A 27366-nucleotide genomic window follows, 5' to 3' on the forward strand; every position below is an offset into this window, starting at 1 on the left:
ATTTCCATTATCGGGATAATCTTAAATATCTTCACAAGTGACTTGAAAAAGCTGTCAAGCTTGTTATCATGGTAGAGGAGTGAAAAATAGAGCCTGATTAAAAAAAAAATACCTTTTTAAACTGTATTCATCCTTGTAGAGAGGTTGTATGGCTCTGGCTCAGTGTTACACCCTCAGAGGGGAAATAAGTCCCGCGGTTTTCAATTAAGAGAGTAACTGTGGCCACTGTATTGTTTTGGGTTCAAAAAAGCGCTATATAAATTGAATGAATGAATTAATATTGTTTCATTATCGGCAGCAGCACAGGAGCATGAAGCTGTCATCTTAAACAGCCATAGAGTGATAGCTGCTTGGGGCTTCTGTAATTGCACCTATTCTGAGGAAATTAGGTGGGATGTTCACTGCAGCAGTGGTGAACCAGGTTGATTTGCTGAGCTGGTACCGTGGAGCTGCTGTGACAGTAGCAGTATCAGTCCAAACCAAGGCAACGTTTCACTTTCATGCTTGCATCTGAGATTCTTCTTCCCCTGGGTTTTTGTGTTTCTGTTATACTTTGCACGCATTTTTAATGTCAATATCGCCATCGATGATGTTCATTTCATAGTGGGAAGCCAAAATCCTGATTTTCTATTAATTGTGCAGCCCCAGTCATTAGCATTGTCGCCTCCTGGGCTCCAACCCAATCTAGCCAGCTGGGTCCTCTCTGTTTGCATGTTTGCCCCATGTCTATGTTAGTTTTCGCCACGCTTCCCTTCACAGTCCAAAATCCCGCCTGTTCGGTGAAGTGAAAGCCCTGAATTGCCCGTAGTTAATGTGTTTGTGTGTGTCAGCCCTGTAATAGACTGGTGACCTGTACAGTGTGTACCCTGCTTCTCATCCTGTGGATCTTGAGATAAGCCTCAGATAAGCCTTTTAGAAAAAGGAAACAATAACCAACAACTCATTTTCAGTTTTGAACAGTCCTGGCCCTAAGTTTCTGTGTCGGATTTACTGCCGACACAGAAAGTGGTTGGTCCGATTAGTCCCACTGTGGAAGATAGTTTCCAACACACGGTGTACCTACTGCAGTGATTCACATTCATTTATTAATCAGGCATACTGACATGGAAGCATAGCTCGCCCATTTATGCACATAAGGAAGGCTGTGCAAGTAACTGAAGGAGATAGAGCAGGTGCAGATTTGCAAAGCCATGTTAAGGACAGGTTGTTGTTTGACCTGCTCACACTGTTTCCTGTTACAGACCTTTCCAGAAAACAGAATAATAGTTATTATGTGAATGTGATCATCTGTGATGAATGTCATTTTCCAATTCAGAGTTTCATTACAGTCCTATTGGCACAGGACTAGTATTACATGATTTAGAAATGACCTCTGTGTTTCATGTGGGGGATTCGCATGTAATAAGTCTGTATTTTACTTGAATTTACCATCATTCTCCCCAGATATGATTGAAAATATCAAGTCCTGCATAACATCCATATGTATTGAGCCTCTTGAAAGATAGAAAGATTTTCCTTACCTCATGCTGCCATACAGGCCATCCATCCTATAATCTTTTGATGGATCTGAGCTCGCTCTGTCTGTATATGGGTCTCCATCTTGTGTAGCGAGCTGAGCCTCCCAAATTTTCACCCAAAATGCTGTCATTCATTTATCATTTCCAACACAGCCTCAAAGAGGCAGGAAGAGGGCACGGCGAAGAAGAAACAAACGACCCCAGATTACTGAAATGCCAATTTGCATGGGACTTGTATCATAAAATGACGACTGTGGTTGACGAAATATGGACGTGATTTCCGCTGAAATTTTATTTTACAAATTACAGACACCATGTCATGGTGGACATGGTTGCACCCACTTTGTAACATGTTCTGCTCCAAAAATGCTGTGTGATTATTGCTTTCCTTGCACAGTTTCTTGACTCCTCTTCAGACTCTCTCCGCAGGGGATTATGAACAGCAACAGCTGCGGTCTGTGTTATTTGCTGTATTTTACAAAAGGTCTATTTTTCTGTGGGTATTCATCTGGGCCTAATAGTAGCTGTGGATAGGGTTTTGCTTTGAAACCACAGGCCTCACACTGTGCATAAGCGATGGAGGCAGCATTCTTCAGGTAGGATGGTAAATGATAGAGCACACCTTGCTGAGAAACCAAATGCATACTTGAGGCTGCAACACAACAGCAATGTCAGATCATCTGCACTTTGCATGTGTTCATTTAGGGCCTGCCCTATGAAATCCTGTGCACTGAGCTCAAACAAAAATCCGGCCACAAATGCAGGTGTGCATTTGTAGATTGTTCTTTATGGGTATGAGCAGCAGTTACCCACGCTGTTGATCAACGGTGCTCCCTCTGTAGTTGGAGCAGATTACCGGCTGCTGAGTCACCAGTAGCAGAAGATGCTCCTGAGCAATAACAGTAGCACACAGGAGTTGGGCTAATCACCACCAGTTAATTTGTATGATCCACTCCCGTGACTCCCTTCCCAGCCTCCTCTCCTCTCCAGTCCGTAAAAGGCCTTTTTTCTCTCTGCTTCGACTGCATTTTTCAGGATCATCGAGGATCACTAAGCTCGGTTCTGCTCTGGGAGCTCAGTGATGGAAAAATATACTGAAATTGCGTAAGAGTTTGAGCACTTGTGTGTCATTTTGCTGGGAGGACTGAGCTGTTTTTAGCTCCATCCAGAGAACGGGGTGCTGCTACCCTGCCAGTCTCTTCAGGGGGCAGCAAGACCTCCCTGAGGGAGTAAAGTACACTTTTGACAGATCAATCCAGTAGTATTAATACAACATCCCTTCTAGCCTGGTCTAGTGTCCACTGTCCAGGAGAACTGAGCATGTTGACTCACTGTGGGTCAGGCATCACATTATGCACTTGTTTGTTACTGTCACATATTCTGTCAGGACTTGGCAGAGCTGCTTCAATAAAGACACCTCTTTTTTTCTTTTTTTTGCATCTCCTCAATTTGGTTTTCCATTTCAAAAGCCCACCAAGCTTTCAGGCCTCTCCAAGCAAAAATTACATTTAATACCCACCTGTTCCATTAGTCTGATCCACACCGTCATCTGAAATGAAGCTGTAACTGTAGCAGCCTCTCCTGAGCAGCGACGAGCTTTCGGCTGGAGTTACTGCTGTCAGTAGCTGCCGAGCCATTTCATTTCGCCCTTTTCTCACTGTCAGCTTGAACGGAGATGGATGAAGATAGTGGAGGCCGACAGTAGACCCGAGCACTGGCAGGTGTGGCATTTTAATGACGTTTGCATTTTGATTGCACATCTGATTGTTGTCAATCTTTTTTACCAGCAGAGAAATGTGGAAAATGTGCCTGTTTATTATACAACATAATACGTCTGTTCCCTGCAATCATCAGGGTGTGTTGTTATCTGTGCATGTGAGCTCATGGCCCAGCACTGCGCTCATACGGCGGTTGTAAACACAATCCTGGCCATTAACTGTTAGCACCATTAACTGTGATTTGCTATTTTGAGGGGAGGAAATGGATATGTTATGAATTTCACATTGAGCACCTCTAAAGAAATAGAGTATTTTCTTCAACTTTTTCCCTGATGCTAAAGCAGGGCGGAGTTATCCAGCAGAAAAACAGACAGACGGTCTATCGACTTCCACCTGTCCTTGCATCAGTGCCATCTTATCCTGATAATCCAGATGGCTAGTCTTGTAGCCTGGAGAGAATGGGATTGGGATTAGAGATAGTAAAGCAATAGTGACCGTGATTTAGCTGGATTTACATCCAGACTTCTGTCTGCTTAGTGTGTCTGCCGGGGTGTCTTACCCACGGTCAAGCCTGTGTAACTGGACTTATGTATCCATGTGAAACTGTAATAGTTTACTCGCTCTGTTCTGGAATACAGCGTGTTGTTTTACAGCCCAGGCTAGTCTATAAACTAACTTATATGAGTAATCATTCTGTGGCAACTCAAATGTCCAAAAGTTTATTTAGTGCAAAAGAAAACGGCTCAAAACCCCAGAGCTTCATTTCTATTCATACAGAATTTCATAGAATTGAATTATTAGTCAACCAGTCTCTTAAATGATATAATGAACACAATATAAAAATCTATTTCAACTAGATATATCAGACACTATTATCGCTCAATCGATTTATCATTCAACCAGACATTAATCTGCAACTATTTGGATAAACAGGTTATTCTTTAATTATGTGGTTTTTCAGTGTTTTCTATTTTCTATAAGAGTTAACAGACTTCTTTTTTTCATGTATTCATTACTGTTGGTGGACAAAACAGGCAATTTGAAGACACGAAGGAGAAACTGTGATCTGCATTTTTCACTTCTTTCTGACGAGCAACAATTAAAAAGAAATAATCAACAAATGAATCTATAAAGAAAAATAATAAATTGCAGTCAGTAGTATTTCTTAAAGGCTCTCCTTGTCCTTATATTTGGACTCGGCAGCAGTTTGGGTTAGGGTTAACCCTGAACCCCTGAATGCAGACTGTTGTTACTGTTCATTGCTCATCATCTGGCTCCAAGCTAAATGTCTCAAAGGGAAGTTTGTATTTTTGAGCCAGCAGACAGCAGGCAGCTATTTATTGAGCTTGCTTGCTTCTGCCTGATACCATTGATTGTAATGGATGACTTGGCATAGTGAAAAGTTGCGCTTCCTCCACACATTCACTGTATTACACAAAGTGTATGAAATGCACTGACAGCAGAGGACGGAGCAGCTTTCCCCCTATTTTGTTCAGCAAATCAGAGGACTGCTGAGGGGAAATTTATTTCAGGGAGATGCTTCAGGGTCAGTTTGCCTTCCCTCGGTGTAAACAGCAGCCATCACTGGAGTGTAACTGTCCTTCTGTGAACTAGACCGAGGTCGACCATAACATATTCTACAAAGAAAAGAGGTCCTCCTCGCGCTGCAGCGTTCACCGGCCAGCGCATTGACACAAGGGCTGACTGTATTTTAGTCCACTTGATAATGATTAGGTTTATATTGATATTGATTAGTTCATTTTCCTGACAGATCTATGGATTTCTGCTTTCTGTTGGTCAGGTCAGACGCACTGTTAAAAAATGAACACCCCAACGATAGCGGCACGATCACCTAGCCTCCGTCGACAAACAATCATCTCAAGGACTGCTCGTCCTAAGGGAGTCTCACTATTGACCCTCAGACAAGCTGTCAGTGAGACACATCAACGCTGCCTGCAGTGTGTGATGTTCAAAATTAGGTGACACGCCCATGTCATTATTTGTCATGTCATTATTTTATTTGAGATGCATGACGCCATGTAGATCTGCTGCTGTTATGTTGATTTCGCTCCGTTTGATAAAATCAACAACTCAATCAACTGCAGTAACAAGTTTGCTGTATAACCAGAGTAACTGTAGCAGGATGTTTTCTTCAGTGTTTCAGTGAAATGAAATTGCAGCAATCAAAACCACTTCGAGGGTTTAATTTCAGTGGGTGATTGTTGTTCCTCTTGGCACATCATTATGAGGCTGCTGCAGGTTTTATTTAGCTCTTTTTTTCTATTATGAATGTTTTCTATTAATGGAGTGGGTCAATAGTTGTAGTCTGTAAGTTGTATACAGTATTGTGCTGTTTGAAACGGCAGCATCGGTCTGTGGATTCCAGGCATGCGTACGTTAGGCATTAAAATGCTGGTTGACCTCAATTGGGGCACCGTGGAAACAAGAGGGAGAAAAATGCGTGTGCACAAGACCAAGAAAAGACAGCAGGACCCTGACTTGGTTTGGTTTCTATATGTTGTTGTTTTGTTTAAGATTAAGCCTCTTAGGACATCTACTGTCCGGCACATTGCAAAGCAAGTTTGGACAAGAATTGGTTTCGTGTGTGTTTTTGAATGACTGTTAGTGTTGCAGATAACTTGCTTTACTAACTGCTTTGTGATTAAGATCCTGTACACTTGAGAAGAAGCAGGACCGTACTGGCTAATAAAGAGTGTGGAAGCAGAACACATTGTGCAGACTGTGTTGTTTACTGTATTATGTGTATCATTTGGTTTAGCAGCGATGTGAAATGGCAACAACCAGGGATCCAGCTGTGACAGCGGTTTTGCATGTGATCATACGGTATACCGTGCATGGAACAGAGGTTGTGTGTGAAAATGAAATAAATAAGCCCTTTTGCTTCACTTCCCATGGCTATCACCAGCTTGTAATGGACCACTTTCTGTAGGGCGTAAGCGTGCGCCATTCAGCCAGCACATAGCAGTCCAGCTAGGCAACAGTCCCAGCTAGAAGCTATTTATTTGGATGAGTCTATTTGTTGTTCCATCCCCTCGGAGAACTCGGCTATTGGAACTTGGACCTATTTTTCCCTCATGTCCTCATTCTGAAGCCTCTTTACATAAGATCACTTGGGTACCTGTTGAAGTAAATGGAGGGATGAACTCTGACAATGCTGTTATCATGTCACATTCCTGCGCTGCTGAGTAGAGACATGTTTCTGAAGATGTTTTCCATGCGGTCTTTACTGGAAAGCCATCATGAAATAGTAGTAGTAGTAGTAAAAAAATAATTATTATTTATCTTCCTATCGCAGCACAATTGCTCCATACACTGTAATATACTTTCATCATCTTTATGTCTCTCATTTGTGTATGTTGTCACTCTAGCATTATAGTAATATCCAGCAGATCATCATGGTTTTGCCTCTTGGTTGCTCCTTTTCATAATGTGATTACATTTCAGTGTGGTGCAAACATAAATCAAATGGCTACTGTTTTAAATGTAGTTCTGCTTGCCTCTTACTCGAGTGTGCAGACATCCCTCTTATTTGTGAGCTTTCCCTGTCCTCCCATAATTGAAATTATAGTTATGGTATTCATGTTTGTGTTTTACTCCATGCTGCTGAGGACAGATTAATATTAGAATACATTTACATTCATCCACAAAGGCCATATAAAGGTAAATAACTACTTGTGTCTGATTTATTTCAAAAGCAGCACATTTGATTGGAAATGTTAGGAGAAATGATAACAACAGCATTATCATGATATTTAAGGCCATTATGTTATAACGTACGTCAGTCAGTATATAAATACTTTATAATAAATTAGTAATTATCGAGGTAATGTTTATATATTCTATGAAAAGCTGAGAATGTAATTACTGTACAAATCAGTGTTTCTGGTTAAACATTCACTGTAGTGCTTTGCTCATTTCTGGATAGATGGAGCTCATGCTTGGACACACACTGCCTGATTAATTCACTGCACACACACTGTGCCTTAATATAGACCATAGCATAGACATAAACATACTAATGCATGTGCAGAGCCCCTCACACATATCTATGCATGTATAGACCCCCTCACACACACACACACACACGTATGCATGCACAGACCCACATACATATGCATACATACACATTCTGAGGGCAGTCTTAACACATGCAGGCAAAAAAGTGGTCATAGTAAGATACATGACATACAGGTATTTGGAAAAGACAGCAGAGATTTTAGAGACCATCCAATCACATGCATCCACACACTTGGACCTACAGACACACACATGAATAGTATGGTATGGTAAAAAAAAAAGCAGTAGAGTCTCCTCTTTAATTATCTGCAGTGCAAACATTCCTTCACCAGCAGGGTTTTTTCCCCATCAGATTTTATTCCCTGGATGTTGCAGCTTGGGAGCATTGCCTGGCTCACAATTGGCACGCTTCGACTTGCTCATCGTGACAGAGGGAGAGAGATAGAAACCCAGAGCAGGAGGAGGGGTGGCAAACAAGGCTATTTTGTGACTCAGTCACATGGGCGTCCACGAGAGGCAGGCAGGCAGAAACAAGAGAGGCAGGCTATCAATTCAGCTGCAAACTGCAGAGTCAAGCTGTGAAGATGCTATCCCACTCCTGAGTGACACCGGGTTATATAGGTTAGCTGTGTGTGCCTCAGCTGGAGAGGAAAACGATCGGTTGGAGCCTCCAAAGATTACAGCCAGAAAGTCAGGCTTTGTTGCACTGTTGGGAATTGTTTTTACAGCAGAGATTTTCATATGTCAGAGTAAAAAAACCTCTGCTGTACGTAATTTAGCTGTATCAGTTTCAGGGTCCTGGTATCTTGTGTGGCTGGTACCAGTCACAATGCCTGCACTGAAAAAGGTCTACGCTTGGATAAATCCTCAGAGAAACACACAAACGCCACTGTTGAATACTGCAGTAATGTGAGCCGCCAAGTGCAAAATATATGAATTATTTAATTATGTAAACGTGTATATGTATCTTTCAAGACCCATAAAGGGAGGTTTCTTTTCCAATAAATTACGACTTTAATCTCGTTTTTTCATTTTTTTTCTTGGAATATAGGTAGGACCAGTTTAACTCTGAGACTTCTTAGATTTGCATTTGTTCCATTTGTATGGGTTTGTCTCTCTCTGTAGTTTACTACCACATGCCAACACACTCCTTTTTAAAGATTTAGAGTTTGCAGAGTTTAAATCTGCTGTTTTTTCCATCTAAGTTTAACTTTAAAATGATTGGTCAAGAGACCAACTTGAGTTTATAATGTGTCTATGCTTTTTTTCAATAGAGTCTTATCCATGTTTATGTGTTTTTAACACTTTATACATTACATTTGACAAATGGTGGAACCACCAATGGGCCGACAGACTGACACTGCCTTCTGTAGAGGTGTGAGAAAAGCTAAAAATGTGTTAAACCTCACTTCCAGTTTGAGTTGTTCCGATACTGACACTAGAACCCAAAATGCCTCTGACACAGCCTAAAAGCTGGGTCAAGTTTTAGCTTGTATGCCAGTCTGTGCACCAATCCGATATCGCCTTATCATATCATAGATAACTGATCGGCTCATTTACGCTACACAGGAATAACCACATGCGTCACTTGCTACCCGATTCATGCATGCTACCTATTGGGTACTGCACATGTGCCAACTAGTACAAAACACTCTCATGCACTCTAGTGTTTCCCTGATAATGCTACAATAGAGCAACCAATCTGTGTTGAAACCAACGGAAGAAGAGCTAATTTACGTCAGCTGTTAGCAGCTGGTTGGCAGCACAGTCTTGCTTGGCCAAATAACCGAGCTAACAGCTCAAACGCGGTGCCCTTGTCTCTTACGTCACTGTTCCTTGCAGTTCCTCCAGCTGACAGGCCCCTACTTGTGTTGACACTGTTATTACATAATGCTGGACCGATGTGTCCACCGCTTGGTTTTTCGTCTTTGTCACAGAGAGCACTGATGATGCTGAGTAATGGTGTTTCAGAGTGACTAACGCAGCCATTTCTGCGTGTCTCCTTTCTCTTTCTCGTCTCTCAGATGCTGCTGCTAGGAAAGCCTTCATCACGGAGGTGAGCTTCCATCTGTCCCTGTGTTCATCTGCTCTTTTTAGTGAGGCAATTCATATTTGGTTCATCTCTTGGTGCATGAAGACTGGAAATACAGACTCCAAAGTACCAGAAAGTATTTAAATATTTCTTTTGTCTTTGCTAGACAATTTATCTTAATCCTCCGAATTTAGTAAATCAGTAGCGTTAACAGTTATTGGGCAATCTGTTTGATTTGAGACTGCTCAGGACATTTATGGAATCAATTTAAGCAGAAAGTCATGACAGATATTGGGATTTACAGTGCACCAAAAAAAGCAAATGAATACCTACAACAGCACCAGAAATATTAATGTCTGACTTCAAATATACACTGCAGAGTCATACCATTAAATATGTTTCTTAAAGTGCATAATTTCTTCAAAATTAACAACACATTTTACTGCTGCTTGTCAATTTGGATATTTCCGTTTCTAAACTATTTTCTTACTTGTGTAATTCTTGAATTTCAATTCACACAAGAGCCCTCTTTGTCTCGCCAGATGCCCTCATCCTCAGGACAGCCTGGTCAGGGGAAGAAGATTGGCCACAGAGGGGTGGATGCATCAGGGGAAACTACTTACAAGAAGGTACTATAGACAGCACCTGCCTATGCCTGCACTGTGACAAATGTCCTGGTTCTAACATGTAAAGACCCCATTTTCATGCTAAAACCATGATGTTTTTTCTTTCTGAAATGATCTTCTGCAACCCAGCATAGGACCAGTTCATTGCCTGTTACAAGAAAGGGCAAGTATTTAACTCACCACATCTCTCCCTGCCTTGCACCCCTTCTCTCCACAGACCACATCCTCAGCCTTGAAAGGTGCCATCCAGCTGGGCATCGGTTACACAGTGGGCAACCTGAGCTCCAAGCCTGAGAGGGATGTGTTGATGCAGGACTTCTACGTGGTGGAGAGCATCTTTTTCCCTAGGTCTCTACTGCAGCCAAACACATTCAAAAAACATACCGTAGACTTGCAGTGTGGATAATACAACATTAATGCATGTTGCTGTAACGTTCACTTAGGAAAATATGATTGATTACTGTCTTCTATGTGCTCTGGTATTTTTTGTACTCTAGTGAAGGCAGCAACCTCACTCCAGCCCACCATTTCCCAGACTTCCGCTTTAAAACATACGCTCCCGTGGCCTTCCGCTATTTCAGAGAACTGTTTGGCATCAGGCCGGATGACTACCTGGTAAGTCCTTACTGTGTGCAGTGTTTCTCACAGGACTCTCTAGGGGATTCAGGGATATGCTCGCCCAGAAGATTTTACATTGTACATTTCGTAAATTTAAATGCACCAATGATGTGGCCAGATCTGTGAAGAACATTGTGCTGTGGACAAGAAGCGGGAATACAGGAGAGAGCAAAGAGGTAGGGAATGAAGACGAGGAGCCATGAAACAACAGAGGGCAGAGGGGAGGAGAGAGGAAAGGAAGGTCTGCAGCTTGTCACCCTTCATCATTGTGGAGGACCTGGAGGCTGCGTGATTCACCGCTCTTCTAACGGCATTCTAACAGAATATGAGGACACTGCTTAGTCAGTGTTTCTGCGTATTTCAAGTTCACACATCTTTAATGCATCGGGCCTCCAACCACATGAAAACACCACATCCTGCCTTGTTTCTGCAGTCTCTCTCTCTCTCAGCCAGCCCGTGGTCACTCATCACTATATATCCACACGACTCATCTTGGTTATCGCCAACATGCTACCAGACTAAAAGTTTTACCTAGATATGACTTGTTGCAGCTCTTGAGATATTCATTATTACGTGATTTAGGCCATATTTGCACTAAAGCAGCAATGATTTGTTATCTAGGTAGCAAAGCATTGGTTAGACATGCTGCGGTATTTATCTCTTTAACACTCCTTTTTATATCCCTTTAATTCCTTATCAGCTCCACAGGACTTTGGTCCTGTCAGATAAAACATATTCCTGCATTACATTTCCCGACTTGAAGAATGTTTCATCACATCCACAAGAGGACTTCTGTTCAATTAGCCATCCCGGTGTGAGGATAATTAGCACATCCTTTTACCTGCCACTGTGTGCATGTTAACCATTTCCAGTCAGCCGTACCATATTCAAATGTTTTCCCCCTCCAACTCTGTTCAGTGGCGTTTAGATGTGGGAAATGAAATGAAATGTCAGGCTCTTCTGAGAGAGATGTTTGAAAAGTGAGCCATTAGCAGAAGGTAGGCGGAGGCTGCTTTCAAAATGCACGTCTGTCATTGCTTTTAAGCAGCGGGTAGAAAGCCAGAGAACAGGCTAATATGTTGAACCATCATATCGGCAGTAGTCTGAGATTCGTATTAAAAAGGAAAATCATCTACCTTTTATATGCATTTCATGCGTCCACATCACAAGTGCGCTTGTGTTTGTTACTTTTATTTTATTGATCATATGCTCTGATTCATTACGCGTCTCAACACACTTGCCAAGACTTGAATCGGGAGGGAGAAAGGTATACTGGGGCACAGCATTTAAGGCTACAAGCCTTATTAAAGAACTAACTTTACGACATCAAGCATCTTAATCACATTCTCTTAAATTTGATCCCCTAAGTAGGAACTATTTCAGCGCAAGCTCGAGAAATAGGGAGCGGATAATTAGCTGCATGTATGCAGGGTTGGGCTGCACGTCGGTGGTGTAGTGGGTAGCACTGTCGCCTCACAGCGAGAGGGTCCCGGGTTCGATTCCCGGGTCGGGCTTGGGTCCGGGTTCCCGAGTTTGCATGTTCTCCCCGTGTAAGCGTAGGTTCTCTCCGGGTTCTCCAGCTTCCAACCACAGTCCAAAGACATGCAGGATGGGGATAGGTTGATTGGTGACTCTAAATGTCCCGTAGGTGTGAATGTGAGTGTTAATGGTTGTTTGTCTCTACATGTCTCCCTGTGATAGACTGGTTACCTGTCTGTCTCCACATGTCTCCATGTGATAGACTGGTTACCTGTCTGTCTCTACATGTCCCCCTGTGATAGACTGGTTACCTGTCTGTCTCTACATGTCTCCCTGTGATAGACTGGTTACCTGTCTGTCTCTACATGTCTCCCTGTGATAGACTGGTTACCTGTCTGTCTCTACATGTCTCCCTGTGATAGACTGGTTACCTGTCTGTCTCTACATGTCTCCCTGTGATAGACTGGTTACCTGTCTGTCTCTACATGTCTCCCTGTGATAGACTGGTTACCTGTCTGTCTCTACATGTTGGCCCTGTGATAGACTGGTTACCTGTCTGTCTCTACATGTCGGCCCTGTGATAGACTGGTTACCTGTCTGTCTCTACATGTCTCCCTGTGATAGACTGGTTACCTGTCTGTCTCTATATGTCGGCCCTGTGATAGACTGGTTACCTGTCTGTCTCTACATGTCTCCCTGTGATAGACTGGTTACCTGTCTGTCTCTATATGTCTCCCTGTGATAGACTGGTTACCTGTCTGTCTCTACATGTCTCCCTGTGATAGACTGGTTACCTGTCTGTCTCTACATGTCGGCCCTGTGATAGACTGGTTACCTGTCTGTCTCTACATGTCTCCCTGTGATAGACTGGTTACCTGTCTGTCTCTACATGTCGGCCCTGTGATAGACTGGTTACCTGTCTGTCTCTACATGTCGGCCCTGTGATAGACTGGTTACCTGTCTGTCTCTACATGTCGGCCCTGTGATAGACTGGTTACCTGTCTGTCTCTACATGTCTCCCTGTGATAGACTGGTTACCTGTCTGTCTCTACATGTCGGCCCTGTGATAGACTGGTTACCTGTCTGTCTCTACATGTCGGCCCTGTGATAGACTGGTTACCTGTCTGTCTCTACATGTCTCCCTGTGATAGACTGGTTACCTGTCTGTCTCTACATGTCAGCCCTGTGATAGACTGGTTACCTGTCTGTCTCTACATGTCAGCCCTGTGATAGACTGGTTACCTGTCTGTCTCTACATGTCTCCCTGTGATAGACTGGTTACCTGTCTGTCTCTACATGTCTCCCTGTGATAGACTGGTTACCTGTCTGTCTCTACATGTCTCCCTGTGATAGACTGGTTACCTGTCTGTCTCTACATGTCAGTCCTGTGATAGACTGGTTACCTGTCTGTCTCTACATGTCTCCCTGTGATAGACTGGTTACCTGTCTGTCTCTACATGTCTCCCTGTGATAGACTGGTTGCCTGTCTGTCTCTACATGTCTCCCTGTGATAGACTGGTTGCCTGTCTGTCTCTACATGTCTCCCTGTGATAGACTGGTTACCTGTCTGTCTCTACATGTCTCCCTGTGATAGACTGGTTGCCTGTCTGTCTCTACATGTCTCCCTGTGATAGACTGGTTACCTGTCCAGGTGAACCCTGCCATCTCCCAATGACAGCTGGGATCGGCTCCAGCCCCCCTGCGACCCTGAATACAGGATAAGCTGTAGACTATGGATGGATGGATGAATGCTGTTGTTTGATCACCAGTGTTTAGGAGTACTACTTCCAATGTTGGGGGAAAAAATTAAGATATTATAAATCAGATATATTTAATGGATTGGTATTGGTACCTTCTCTTTATTTTGGGTAACGTTATCAGAAGATGCTGCTTGCAGCGAGTGTTTCGCTTAACACCAGAATATTGGCATCTGTATCAGTGTTGTGAGACTAATCCACAATATCAGATAATTCCTTTGTAACTGTCGAGTTTAACCCAAACTTTCTTCTTTCTTCCTGTGTGTGTGCCTATGTCCTGCAGTACTCCTTATGCAATGAGCCTCTGATCGAGCTGTCCAATCCCGGAGCGAGTGGCTCTGTCTTCTATCTTACGAGGGACGACGAGTTCATCGTCAAGACTGTGATGCACAAGGAGGCTGAATTCTTACAGAAACTGTTGCCTGGATACTACATGGTAAGCTGTGTGTGTGAGTGTGTGTGAGTGTGCAAAAGTGCATGCCAGAGTGTGACAAAAAAATAAGTAATGCTCAGTATGCTTAGTAATATAGCTGCGACTGCATAGCAGCTATATTACTGAGCATTACAGCTAGAGTCAGTTACTTTTATAAAAATAACTTTTTGTCATATTTGCTAAAACTGTCGCTATATAATGACAGCAGTGATGAATGAGACAGATAATCTGTGAAATAATCAGGGCTGCCCCCTCTTAGTCGGAAGGGGGGGTCAAAAGTTCAGAGGTTCTATACTCAATTAGAAGTACAGAACCTCTGTGCCTGTGAAAAAGGCTCTAAAATGTACTCCGATGATAGTAAAGTAGAAAGTATCCCTGTGGACGACATTTCGACTGGCAGTTTTTTATGCAAGGCTAACTGAATCTCACGTCATATTAATAAGAAAAAAATAATTGATAATTACCCTGAAATGCATTAAAACTAAAGTAGCAAGCCTGTTCCTTTTAGTCTCCATACTGCATTTGCAAGATTTCCTTGGGACTTGAGGCCTGTAGTCCAAATCCCAGGAGAAAGAGCAGACCTCTGTTCAGGTCGAGTTCGCCGGAGGAAGAGAGGATGAGACCTCTGTTCAGGTTGAGTGGAAAGAGAAAGATCCCAACTTGGTCTGCTTGGTAGAAAGCCAGCTTCCACTGCAGTTGACCAATCAGAATGGAATCTGGAGTTCACAGGTGTCCCTTTCAGTGACACAGGCCTGCAGGCAGATGGGGGAAGGGGAAAGACCCCCTGTAGAGGTGCGTGGCTGTGTTTCCACACAGACGACGCTCCAATCTAAATGTTCAGAAACAATTCAAACTGCATCCATGAATTGTTTCACAGACACAAACCCTGAGGTCCCAACATGGTGAACTCTGGGGAAACTGTCAAACTATGCAGTGCTGATCAAATATGAGAAAGTTTGTGACCCTGCCACCATGTTGAAAAACATTACCCACCAAACTTTCTCATATTACCTCTAAGCAGTACTAAAATGTGTTTTCTGAGATAATTTGAGAGAAAAAATGGGCAACGCTGTACCTAGTTTGACAGTTTGATCGGAGTGTGAGTTTCACAAGTAGTGATTGACAGCTGCGTTCAAGACTCCTTGGTACTAATTGTTGTTTTTCTATGACTGTGGTGGAATCTTGCAAATGTCATTAGGAGCCCTAAAAGGAGTTACCTCAAGATTACTTTGGTTTTTTTTTCACATTGCTACAATGTTGAATGAAGAACCAAAACACAGAAGTCTTGACGAAGTGAAGTAAATGGCACATTTGCACATAACTCGTTTGGTATAATCTCATTTATCCAGACTTATACTGACCACTTCTCAAACACATGCATCTGCACTAAAATGGTACTATTTAAAACACTTGGAAGAGCAGCGTGTGAGACAGTTTATGAGGAGGTTCTTTTAAAACAATAAGGTTTGGACGTCGATGCATGTGTTTAATTTACCTCCCTTCATTTTTTGATTCTTTGTTCCCCATGGACACGTGAGTAAAACAGTTCATTTCTTTTCAAGAATTCAAGGTAACACGGAAGTATTAATTGAAATACACACTGTGGGTAAAGCATTCCTTTGCTTTTAGTTGTTTTGCTCTTTTTCTGTTCATGGTAGCCATCACACATGCAGGGTAATGCGTTTGCAAAAATTGCTTTTGCGTACAGAAATATGTACTGAAAACGAAACAAAAAGCCAGTCTATGGAGTTATCAAGGCACATGTACATATAGTGAGCCGTTCAGTATTAATGTATCTCTGTCTGCAGAAGCCGCTGCACACATACATCCTTCACACTCATTTAAATGCCGACCTCCAACTCTGTCCTTATTTCGCGTCATATTTTTAGATCCCAGGTTTATGTAAGACCCTGGAAATCTCCCCTTCCAAGCGTGACATCCTTTTCATATGAAGCAGACGTAACAGCTCTATCATCTGCGGCTGAAATCCTGGGCCATGCGGTTTCATAAGAGACTGGCTGGTGTGTTTCACATAAGCCTAACAGAGCTCGACTTGCACCAACACTACCCCCTCCCAAACCCGCCACAGTCTGCAGGCTCATTCTGAAGGAAGTCAACCAGCAACAGCTCCATGTATGTCCATACTACAACTCCAGCCTCTTGGGGTTCACAGCCTTCAGCCATGTGTTAATTCACGCGCCGACAGCCTCGGCCAAAGACCACCGCAGGAATTCATTTCATCATTTGGGGACGTTAACGGCTCGGCGTATTTGCTGTGACCTTTTCCATTGAAGAAGAAAGAGGTTTAATGTAAGCAGAAAAGTTCAGGCTCATGTACGAAGGCGGTAGCCCAAGGCCAGAGCAGGTGGACTGGGGAAAAGAGACAGAACAGCACAGACGAACAGGCAAATCAAACCCACACCAAGAAAAACACGCAGAAACCACGCAAAACATAATGAAGATGGATACAATTGTATAGACTCATAGAAATATTAACACCAAATACCACCACAGCCTAAGAAAGCAAGTTGGGAGAATTTTCAAGATTAAAGTTATATCTTGTCGAGAAAAAAAACACAAATTTAAAAGAGATTACAAGTCATACATTTGTAAGAAAAAAATCTGGAATTGAAACGCTGAATACTTGAAGTATCTATCTAGAAAGACAGTGTTTATCTCTAAAGCTATGCATTAATGCTTAAATATTAGGGACACAGGTAACATGTTTCATACATCTTGTGAATAATAATCTTATTTTGATGGATTTTGCATATATCCTTGCACCTTATTTTGAAAAATGGACGTAGTCACGCCGGTAACCTGCCGTAACCTTCGCCAAGCCTGTCCGTTGCAATCTCGGCCTAGCATAAATGTAAGTAAACATATATGGATGCACAATTTTAGTATTGGCGATCTGACCATGGAGACGTGAGTGGAGGCTGGCTTGACTGCAGTGTGATGAGGTTAATGCAAGTGACAAAAAAATCCATAATGTATCTGAATTCTTTTTTTTTATATTTCAATTTTATTTTTGACTTTAATCTCTAATATAATCCCTCTCCCCCAGGCTCCGTAATCATTATTTTTTATTTGATCTACAATGGCCCTACTACATCCATTGTAACATAGAGATGTGAAGAACAAAAACAAACAGCAATGCACTGCACATCCTCCTCTGTACAAACACAACAGACAACACGCAGGCTGTCATTGGTGGATGCTATCCACGGCTGACTGGCTGTTGGTAGAGCGCCGGCTGAGGAGTCTGGCTCTGGGCAGCATACGGATCACAGTGATGTAACCGACTCCACTGCTGCCACTCTCTCCCTTCTGTGCATTCAACCCTTCTATTATATGCCTAGTCTTTCCATCGCCTCTCGCCTTTTAACATCTCATTATCACTCTGCTGCTGCTGCTGCTGCTGCCAAACTCTCCGTTTAATTTATTTCTCTTTATACCTCGCTCTGCCTGCCTCGTGCTTTAATCCACTCTCTCTCTCTCTCTCTCTCCAGCCTTTCTTTCATGCTCGTATCTGCTCCGCTCGCTCACGTGTTGTTGGCTCGACCCGTTCTGCTCTCTTAACATTGACAGAAGGGTCGTGTGTGGCTGAGGGCTGAGGATGCTCTCTCTCTCTCTCTCTCTCTCTCTCTCTCTCTCTCTCTCTCTCTCTCTCTCTCTCTCTCTCTCTCTCTCTCTCTCTCTAGCGGCTTTCTGCTCTCTTCTGAAGGTCACTCGCACAAGTGCTGAGCCTCTTAGCCACACTTCCACATTCATCCTTCGTCTCTCCTCTGCCCGTATCATTCATCTCGTTTCTTCCATTGAATGCCGTGTATTATGGTGCAATGGGCCACTCTTTCGTTCCGTGCCATCTAATTTCTGTAATGGGAGTGAGCTGGATCAGGTCCCAAGGTCAAAGCAGGTTTTAAACTGAGCACCTAGTCCAGCTAACCTCTTTTGTTTTTTGGGGGGATTGACTTGTGATCAGTGCAGACAGATTGGTCTTGGAGGGGAGAGTCTTGTAAAGCGTTAATGCAGAATGCAGCAAAAAATATAATAAAAAGCACTTAGTTAAAGGACTATTAAAATATTTGTCCATGTTTAAAGTAGGACTGTCAAAATAAGCACAATTTTGCAATCGACAAGCAAACTGCAGGGGATGGCAAGCCACAACGGCAATGTTCATATTATTTCTTTTTATGTATCTTTGCAATGAGATTGTTTGCACTATGCAACAACTGGCAGCAGCGTGACAAGTCATTGAGCGTCTATTCTGTGCAGAGCGCTGCACATTTGGTTGAAAAAAGTTGAGGTAAAACACTGCACCTGTCACTTTCACGCCTTTTCCCCAGCCGTCCAATCACATACGAGGAGGGGAGGGACAAATACCACAAGGACCGACTATCACGTCCCATATGTAGGCTGAGATAACAACAGTGGAGGAGAAATAAATACACATAGACCGGCGGGTCCATCCTCTCTCCCTACGAGCTTCAGCTTTTCCTCCATCCAGAGCAAGCTCCTGTGGATATTCTGTATCATAGCAACCAGACACAACCAAAGAATCTCAGCTGAAACAAATGCCCTTCTGTATGTAATTCATTTGGAAAAACAACAGTATACCTAATGATAGCCTAACAATGAAAAGTGTATTTTTAAAGAAGTTAAATCAGGCTTAAACTTAAAAAGAACTTATAAAGGCACAACGAGTTAGATTTGTCCTTGTCTGTTTGTAAACACAACAATGTAATCAAATGCTTCCTGGTGCGATCAGATGAATAAATGTGTAAATGTTGCCAGTGTGTACACTGAGAATTGTGAGTTCTTTATCAATGACCTATTTGCACAACATGTTATCACCTATCCTGTTGCTCATGTAATTTTCAACCCTTTAAGGTCCCATGAAATGAAAAAATATGCCGAAACAGTTGAGGTGAAGTCAGAGAGGAGGTGTTGGTTTCGCAGAGGTTCAGACAGCCAGGGAGGGGAGGGAGATGCTTCTTGAAGAAGCTTGCTAGAGGTTTCTTCTTTGTAACAGGTTCAGCAGCTTCTTATTGGTGCAGGTCCTGCCAAAGTTACCTGCTTTTTTGCAGGCGCTTTGTGGCTTGAGCTATCATCTGCATCTCTTAGTGCCACACACTGCTGCCATTCCACTCCATGTCTCTGTCGCAGGTGCTGGAATAAGTTGGTTGTGTTCCCATGTTTGGCAGCAATCGACTTTCTACAAACCTTACACAGAACAGTTGTTTGTTCTATGTTTGACCGCTTGTACCCGAACCACTTCTATACAACTGAAGTAACGCCGCCTTTTTTAGGAATGAGTTCTTCCTCATTTGTGTTGGTGGACATTTTTATGGTACGTCTGTCGGGGGCATGGTGAATGTGATTGTATGTGGCTGACTTTTGCAAGCATTCTGGAAAGTGAGAGTAGGCTAGCTAAAGTCTAGAACTGTTTTTAAATCGTGATTTTGCGGTTCAGCCATTTCACAAACTTTAGGAAAGTAAAAATGCGAAATAATCAATTACATCGAAAAAATCACCCAGCCCTACCTCAAATCAATGTTTCAATCCTGCCTCTACATCCTTTTAAAGATCTGTTGCTTTCTCCCTCTCTCATGCACTCTTCCTCCAGAACTTGAACCAGAACCCGCGCACCCTGTTGCCCAAGTTTTTCGGCCTCTACTGTGTCCAGTCAGGCGGGAAGAACATCCGTGTGGTGGTGATGAACAATGTCCTGCCCCGCGTAGTTCGCATGCACCTCAAATTCGACCTGAAGGGCTCCACCTACAAGAGGCGAGCGTCCAAGAAGGAAAGGGAGAAGGCGAGGCCCACTTTCAAAGACCTGGACTTCATGCAGGACCTGCAGGATGGACTGATGCTGGACCAGGACACGTACAACGCGCTGGTCAAGACTCTACAGAGAGACTGCCTGGTAGGTTGGATGGAGGGAAGGGATCATTTAAAAGACTCTTGACTCGCTTCACTTCTATTTTATGTGGAGATAGATAGATGGCAGCAAGAAAAAGAGTCCTACTCTGGTCCCGTTTTGCAAACCAGCCCGCATCCACAAAGTTCAGTACCAGAACCAACCAGCTACCTGCAATAATCTACCTATCAATAATAAAGTCAAATCCAGACTCATCCTGTCAATAGAAGACCTGCTACCCGTTTTAAACACACAGGCTGCTACACAGTCACCGGCAAAACGATTCTTTCACTGGCTGCGCTGAGTGCGGCCCATGCCGGTGTCTCTACACAATCGAGGCCAGGCTTCCACAATAAAAACAATCCCAGCATTCTGATTATGCTCCATAATAACAACTGATTTACATGATTAAGTACTTTGCAATCCTTTTCTTTTCTCATTCCAGCATTTAGTTCATTTTTATCTGTGCCCTTACCAATGAATTAATGTAAATGTGTAGGCAGAAGGAGCCTATGAGAGATGATGAGGATGGTTCCTGATTCTGGAGGAGGACTCTTATTACACCCTGATCAAGAGTCCCCAGAGAGTCACCATCACTCTAATTCAGAGGATCCAGAGGATTAGAGATGAAAGTGACGCCATAATGCAGCGTCTCAAATGGAGGGATACATTAAGTGACACTGAGTGTGAAGTTCACAAAAGGAAATGGAAAAGAGTAGGGGAAACCAGGATATGATGGTGCCCTGATTACTAAAGGAGGATCATGACTGGGAGTGAAGAATTCAGTATAATCTATTGATGTCAGTATACATTACAGCTTTGTTATGAGCAGCAGGTTTAACAAGGTGGCTGGTAGCAGGCCTGCCCTTGTCTTGTAAATCACCACCTCATATTTAATTATAACCGCATGTGCTTGGGAGGGAGTACATGTGCACACACTGGCTATCTTAGACATTGTTTATTAATGTGTGCATTACTGTGTATAGGTCAGTGCTACCCTTCCCTCTGGTGTTGACACAGCTATGCACTCTGGGTAAAAGCTCTCACACAGATGTATACGTCACGTGTGTGTCTATCAGTCACTGCATGCGTACACCTGTCCTTTGCTCAGGTGCTGGAAAGCTTCAAGATCATGGACTACAGTCTGCTTCTCGGGGTTCACAACATGGACCAGGCGGAGAGGGAGAGGCAGATGGAGGGCTCCCAGGGCGGCAGCGACGAGAAGAGGCCCGTGGCCCAGCAGAAGGCCCTGTACTCCACAGCCATGGAGTCCATCCAGGGAGGAGCCGCCTGCGGAGGCACCATCGACACGGACGATACGTGAGTTGAGCCAGAGAGACAAGCGGCTGTTGGCAAAAGAACCAGGTGATAAATGTGACTGCTGGCACTTAAAAAAGAGGGAGAGTGCATGTCTTAAGACTTGCACTTTCATGCCACATCAATGCATAAGATGGAATGTAAATTAACGACAATACACTTTAATTTATTAGAGCACCTCAACTGCGTTCTCCTGACAGTTTAAGTCCTTACACTCCTTCCTCACCTCTCCAACTGCTCTAAAAAAAAAAAAAAACCTATTCAAACTCAAACACTAAAACCTCTTTTAGTGCGTACATTTAACCTGCAACTTCCAATACGATTTTTAATTGACAATTTTTAAAAATCTTTTAACTTTTACAGTCTCAATATCTGGAATTTTCAGCGCAAGTGGGCAAAAGGTTTTTCAGAAAATGTGGCCTCTTCTAGTCTTAAAAGGCTGAAAACGTGAACCTGGAGCAGCTTTCTCCACTCTCAAGTGACCCTGATGGCAAACTTCAGTGTGTGTTGAAGACACTAGAAGTGGTGTCTTCAGTAATGTTATAGGCCGAAAGCTGCTAACCATGAAATGAATTCAGGATCGAAGGAAGTTAGATGTGTTTTTGGACAGTTTTTACTGTGAGTTTTCTGCAGGGAGCGTTGACTGTGCTGTGATTAACAGCGTCCAAAAGCTGTTTTTTCTGCTTCTCATTTCAGGATGGGCGGCATCCCAGCTGTGAATGGAAAGGGGGAGAGACTTCTTCTCTACATCGGAATCATCGACATCCTACAGTCCTACAGGTGATCGTCCTGGTAGTCATGTGAATCAACTTTATCACTTCAGACAGCACATTGTAGGGGAAGTTCCCTGTTCCCAACGAGGTCTGTAGATTATCTTGAGTAACTTGGTCATGATTTCAGAAAGAAAAATTGCTGTTGAGTTTTTGGCGCTTCGAGCACAACAAGCTGAGTTCCATCTAGTTCCATTATATACGAGAGAAGGCAGATATCTCCAAAACTAGGCCACTCACACAAAACATTAGATCTAGATTGAAATCGCAGTTCTCCTTATAAACTGTAAGATATGTTTAACATCACTGGGTTTAACTGTGCTTCTCTTGGGTTCTGCAGGCTAATCAAGAAACTGGAGCACACGTGGAAGGCTTTGGTTCATGATGGGGTGAGTTTTTAATAGCTTCTTACATAGAGACGCGGTCAGTCAGACGCAGGAACATAAGAGTAGACACACTCATACAGGAGCTCATCCTCTATACATAACACACTGACTGACTCACTCTTCAGTAGCAAATACAGATTCACTTGTTTTTGTCTCGACTCTCTCCATCTCATAAAATATGACAACAACAACAGTTACATTAAGTGAGGCTCCAGACTACATAAACATTAGCCTCAAGCATGATTTGTTTTTGGATCTTTGTGTCTGTGAGAACTTTGACTAGCTTTGGCAAACTCAATTGTTTTGAAGAACAATCTCCTCGAGATGAACCCATATCGATGGCGGGTATCGGCCAGATGCTGACTAGCTGACTCATTGCATAAATGTAGCTGGTGCTCACAAAGCAATTCAGAATTGACCTTGTAGGATAAGCTATGTTATTTTAGAAAAGCACCTCCCATCTCTTGAGCTGCTGACTGTACATCATCACCAGGTTTGTTCTCCAGATAGAATCCGTCCTGTCCACGTCTCCTCCCTCTCTTCTTACTCACTCCACTCTCCCGCTGTGAAACACAATCATCGGCAGGATGTTTGTGGGAGAGCAAACGCCCCTGGACCAGCCTTCTGCATGTCACGTGCTAATAATAAGAATAATAAAAATAATGGGGATAGGTTAATTGATGACTCTTAATTGGCTGTAGGTGTGAATGGTTGTCTGTCTTTACATGTCGGCCCTGCGATAGACTGGCGACCTGTCCAATGAAAGCTGGGATTGGCTCCGCGACCCTGAATACAGGATAAGCAGTAGACAATGGATGGATGGATGGATGGATAATAATAATAATAGTAGGTACTCATAGGGCTGTAGCACATAGTTCAAAGTTTCATTCACATTGACATTAGAATTCTTGATCAACATTGGAATGCTTCGCTGCTTTTTTTCTATTTATCCTGTTCAAACCTGGTATTTCTGTACAGTTGTAGATAAATATTAAGCTACACTAATATCGTTAGTATTATACAATTTGTGTGATCCAAACATTTCCAATAACTCCAGAGCGTTGTTAAGTTAAAAAGTTGTTGAAAAAAGGTTGATGTACTGGAAATCATTTTAAAAAATCACGTTTTTATCTGAAAAAAAACTTTAATCCATATTTGTTGGTGTTTAGCATTTAAAAAAATTGATTATCTTTCTTTTCTTCGATGAGTTGTATTCATTAAAGAAAGTTGATTTAATAGAAAATGAAACGCTTATTTAATATGGTGAATCATCTTATTCAAACTGAGGATTTCGTTCAAGGATTTTGAGGGAGTTTTTTTTAGGGTGATGACGTCTTTAGAATATGACGACAGACATTCAAAGCTTCATTCAAAAGCCTGAATAGAAGCTTTGAATGTAAAAAAAACCCCTCTTTGTGACATGTAGTTGCGTCAGCTAGGTGAATGCCTTCAAAAGATGTTACTCATAGTGAAGTCCAGTGATGCTGATGCAAAAAAAAGCCAATAATAACCAAGCTGCTGCCCATTCACTTCCCCTGTCTCCTCATCCCTCCAACCCTTCTCGTGGTCTAAACCAAACACCAAGTGTCATCTGTCGGTCTGCTGGCAGTGTGATCTCAGTCTGCTGCAGCATAAATAATGTCTGTACCCTTGTCTGGCTCGCGTGTTCTGTCTGATGGTTTGACCTAGAGAAAAGAATTACCCAAATGGCCCACTAAAGGCACTAACAGACAGTTTAATCAACTGTAAGCACATGTTTGATCATTTTAATCATGCCCTGATTGTCTCATTCATCTCTCCGTCTCCCCCCTCAGGACACCGTGTCAGTCCACCGGCCAGGTTTCTATGCCGACAGGTTCTTCAAGTTCATGAGCAACATGGTTTTCAAGAAGAACTCCTGTGAGTTCAATTTACGTCGAGATGTTGCCTTACATAGTCAGACGGGGCTGTGTGGGGAAGAGCCACAAACGCAAATGTCAGATGCCAGGCTTTTGTCTCTTTTACTGCCGAGCCCTGACGGCAAAATCAGACACAGTAGCTAACTGCCCTTATTAAGTGCTGCTTCGTGTCATTGTCAGAGTTAAACATCCATTTGATCCTCGCGCAGCTTTTCATTTTTCATCGCCCTCCAAAGATTTTCACACGCAAAGAAGTAATTCTTTGTAACGAGGCAGGAGGGCAGATGTGTTTTTGTCAGTATAAAAGCTTTCAGTTTTGGCTTCAACTCACAGTTTAAAGTGTCGTATTAAACCGCAGCCTCGCAGTCTAAATATCCTGCATGTAGCCACTTAGAAATGCACTGCCATCGATTGACAGGTCGAATTCATCTGCTGGTGCACTGCACTAAAAGATGTGGTCAGTCTGATGTATAGATTTGTTGTGATTTGTGTGGACTGACCCTTAAAAACCTTTATAAATATAACATCAGACTAGAAATCAGAAAAGGGCTCAAATTCAAACTAAATACAAAGTGGCTTTCTTAAGAAAGCGAGTAATGAGTAAAGAAACCAAATGGAGAATTAGCGGAGATCTTCTAGGGAAGTGGTTGTTAGTTAAAATTCTGCTTGATCTTTTATTCTGACAGCACAATATACCATCATACGTCCACTGTAGTTATGAATTGTGTTAATGTGCATTTGTCCCTCAGCTCTGAAGTCATCTCCATCCAAGAAAGGTCGCGTGTCATTGTCGGTGCCTAAGTGTGCTGGTCCCGGTGCAGCCTGGTCCGCCAGCCAGCTTCCCTCCGAAAGAGACGAGAACATCTACGACCTGAGAGGAGCTCGCAGCTTCCCAACGCTGGAGGATGAGGGTAAATCACACCTGTATGAAGAGGTGCAATGCAATGGTCCTGATCCGTAGTCCGGCACTGGAGCAAAGCATGTACTGCTGTGGATGGGGGCAGCAGCATAAAAAACATCAATGTGTGATTTGAGTGTATGCTTTAGATATGATTTAGAAACCATTCAAGGAAGCGAAAAATAGACAGTTAACACGTGCTAGCTCTCTGCAAGATTACTAATAATATCAGCGTGTGCCCCTCTCTCTCTCCTCCTGCAGGGCGACCAGATCTTCTTCCATGTACTCCTCCATCGTTTGAGGAGGCCACCACAGCGTCTATTGCCACCACCCTCTCTTCCACCACCTCTCTGTCCATCCCCGAGAGATCCCCCTCTGACACCGCCGAGCACCCCCGCTACAGGTGCTAACACACACGCACACGCACAAATACTTTGAAAACACTGGAGGCATCCATTGCAATCAATAGCGTAACATTTTATATCATATCATTCTGGCGAGAGAGAGACAGATGCATTCACTGGCACGTTATATATGGCAAAGCACAGTTGACATTGCACTTGATATTACTTCATCATAACGTTTTGATAAAGTTGTTTCTTTCCTCTTTCTGTTTTTTGTTGGTTTACACACTTGCTTGTTGCAGAATTTGGCTCATTGTGTCAAAACTACACTATGTAAAAATGAAGCAATCAGCCATGATAAAACATTCTCACTACTTTATACAAACCAAACATTGCTGTATTTTGCATCCCTTTAATTTTTCTCATACAGTCTAGTACATCTACTCACAATAAACACAAAAATAGTGATAGTTCATGAAAAACTGTATACAGTTTATCTTTTTGCCATCCAACCTTTTTTACAAAAACAAAAAAAAACCACAAAGATTGACACATTTAATGTAAAGGATGGTGGATGGATCTAGTCTCATCTTAGATCTTAGGATCTGGCCACCTCACCTCATCCACATCACAAGCAGCATCATCCCTGGTCCCCTTTCTTTGCCTCGCTCCTCCTCTCGCTACCTCCTTACCTGCCTTTCGCAATGATTGCGGGATACGTCATTCTTGAACGGGTGTTTATCTAATGGAAGAAACAGTGTGGTGTTTTTTGCAAAAAGCGTTCTTGCAGAAATAGGAAGTAGTACTTTTGGTGCCTTTGGTTACAAATGTTACGGTTTTAAAGCTTCTGTCTAAGCATTCACTTTAAGTATAAACAATGTTGTTTCTGCAATAGTTAATCATTCTTTTGTTGCAAAAAAGTGACCAAAGAGATTACAACTCCAACCGAGACATTTCACATTATGGCATCAGTAGTTGCATGTGAACGTTTCAGGAGCCACACCAATGTGTTGTCACACACAGCTTGTACTGACACTATGTCCTCTGTCTCCAGGAGGCACACCCAGTCTCTCAGCCACGATGGGAGGTGAGTCTGGAGCATGAATGCCACTTTCACTTCGTAAACCCTATTTATGCAGGATTTACTGAGCTGTGTTTGCAAAGGTGTGAGGCTCGCCAGCTTCATGTTTTCACAGCATTGCACATTTCTGGGCGTGGTGGGTGGGGAGAGGAGAAAATCTTAGGGCAACCTGTTGGTCTTGGTTGGTTTATGAGATGGTCCTTTCTTCCTGTTGCGAAGATGTGTCCGTGTTTGGTTTTTCGTGTGTGTTTCATATTCTCTGTGCGTGTTATCTTTTAGCATGTTGGTCTGGGTTATATGCATCAAGCTGAGGAAAATGAGGAGTCAAGATGACAGTTTATCCTTTTATTGTCAAATATGGAGCCAAAAGCAAGAAATCATCATAGAAAAACAAGCAAACCAGCCCGAATGTAGAATGAAATCACAAAGCTAAGTAAACCGCCCAAAAGACAGTCTAACTCTCTAGCAGCACAGAAAAAATGGGAGAAAAGGAATTTAAGAAAGATTGACAGATCTCCCTTACAGGGCTTC

The 27366-nt window shown here is 42.9% G+C and overlaps 1 protein-coding gene across 3 annotated transcripts in view; it reads left to right on the forward strand.

The window, feature by feature from the left end:
* Positions 1-27366, forward strand: part of pip5k1ca (phosphatidylinositol-4-phosphate 5-kinase, type I, gamma a) — a 44306-nt gene that overhangs the window by 3016 nt on the left and 13924 nt on the right. For 2 of the 3 annotated variants that reach the window (XM_084012516.1, XM_084012518.1), the window contains exons 2-14: positions 9298-9329; positions 9848-9934; positions 10149-10279; positions 10429-10546; positions 14069-14221; positions 19848-20147; positions 21253-21461; positions 22155-22238; positions 22569-22617; positions 24429-24513; positions 25262-25423; positions 25672-25813; positions 26809-26841. In XM_084012516.1, the coding sequence (XP_083868642.1) occupies positions 9298-9329; positions 9848-9934; positions 10149-10279; positions 10429-10546; positions 14069-14221; positions 19848-20147; positions 21253-21461; positions 22155-22238; positions 22569-22617; positions 24429-24513; positions 25262-25423; positions 25672-25813; positions 26809-26841 (1585 nt within the window). The remainder of the gene's footprint in view (positions 1-9297; positions 9330-9847; positions 9935-10148; positions 10280-10428; positions 10547-14068; positions 14222-19847; positions 20148-21252; positions 21462-22154; positions 22239-22568; positions 22618-24428; positions 24514-25261; positions 25424-25671; positions 25814-26808; positions 26842-27366) is intronic. The other variant, XM_084012517.1, reaches the window with a different exon arrangement.

Source organism: Eutrigla gurnardus, assembly GCF_963514095.1.
Source record: "Eutrigla gurnardus genome assembly, chromosome: 6".
Taxonomy (NCBI): domain Eukaryota; kingdom Metazoa; phylum Chordata; class Actinopteri; order Perciformes; family Triglidae; genus Eutrigla; species Eutrigla gurnardus.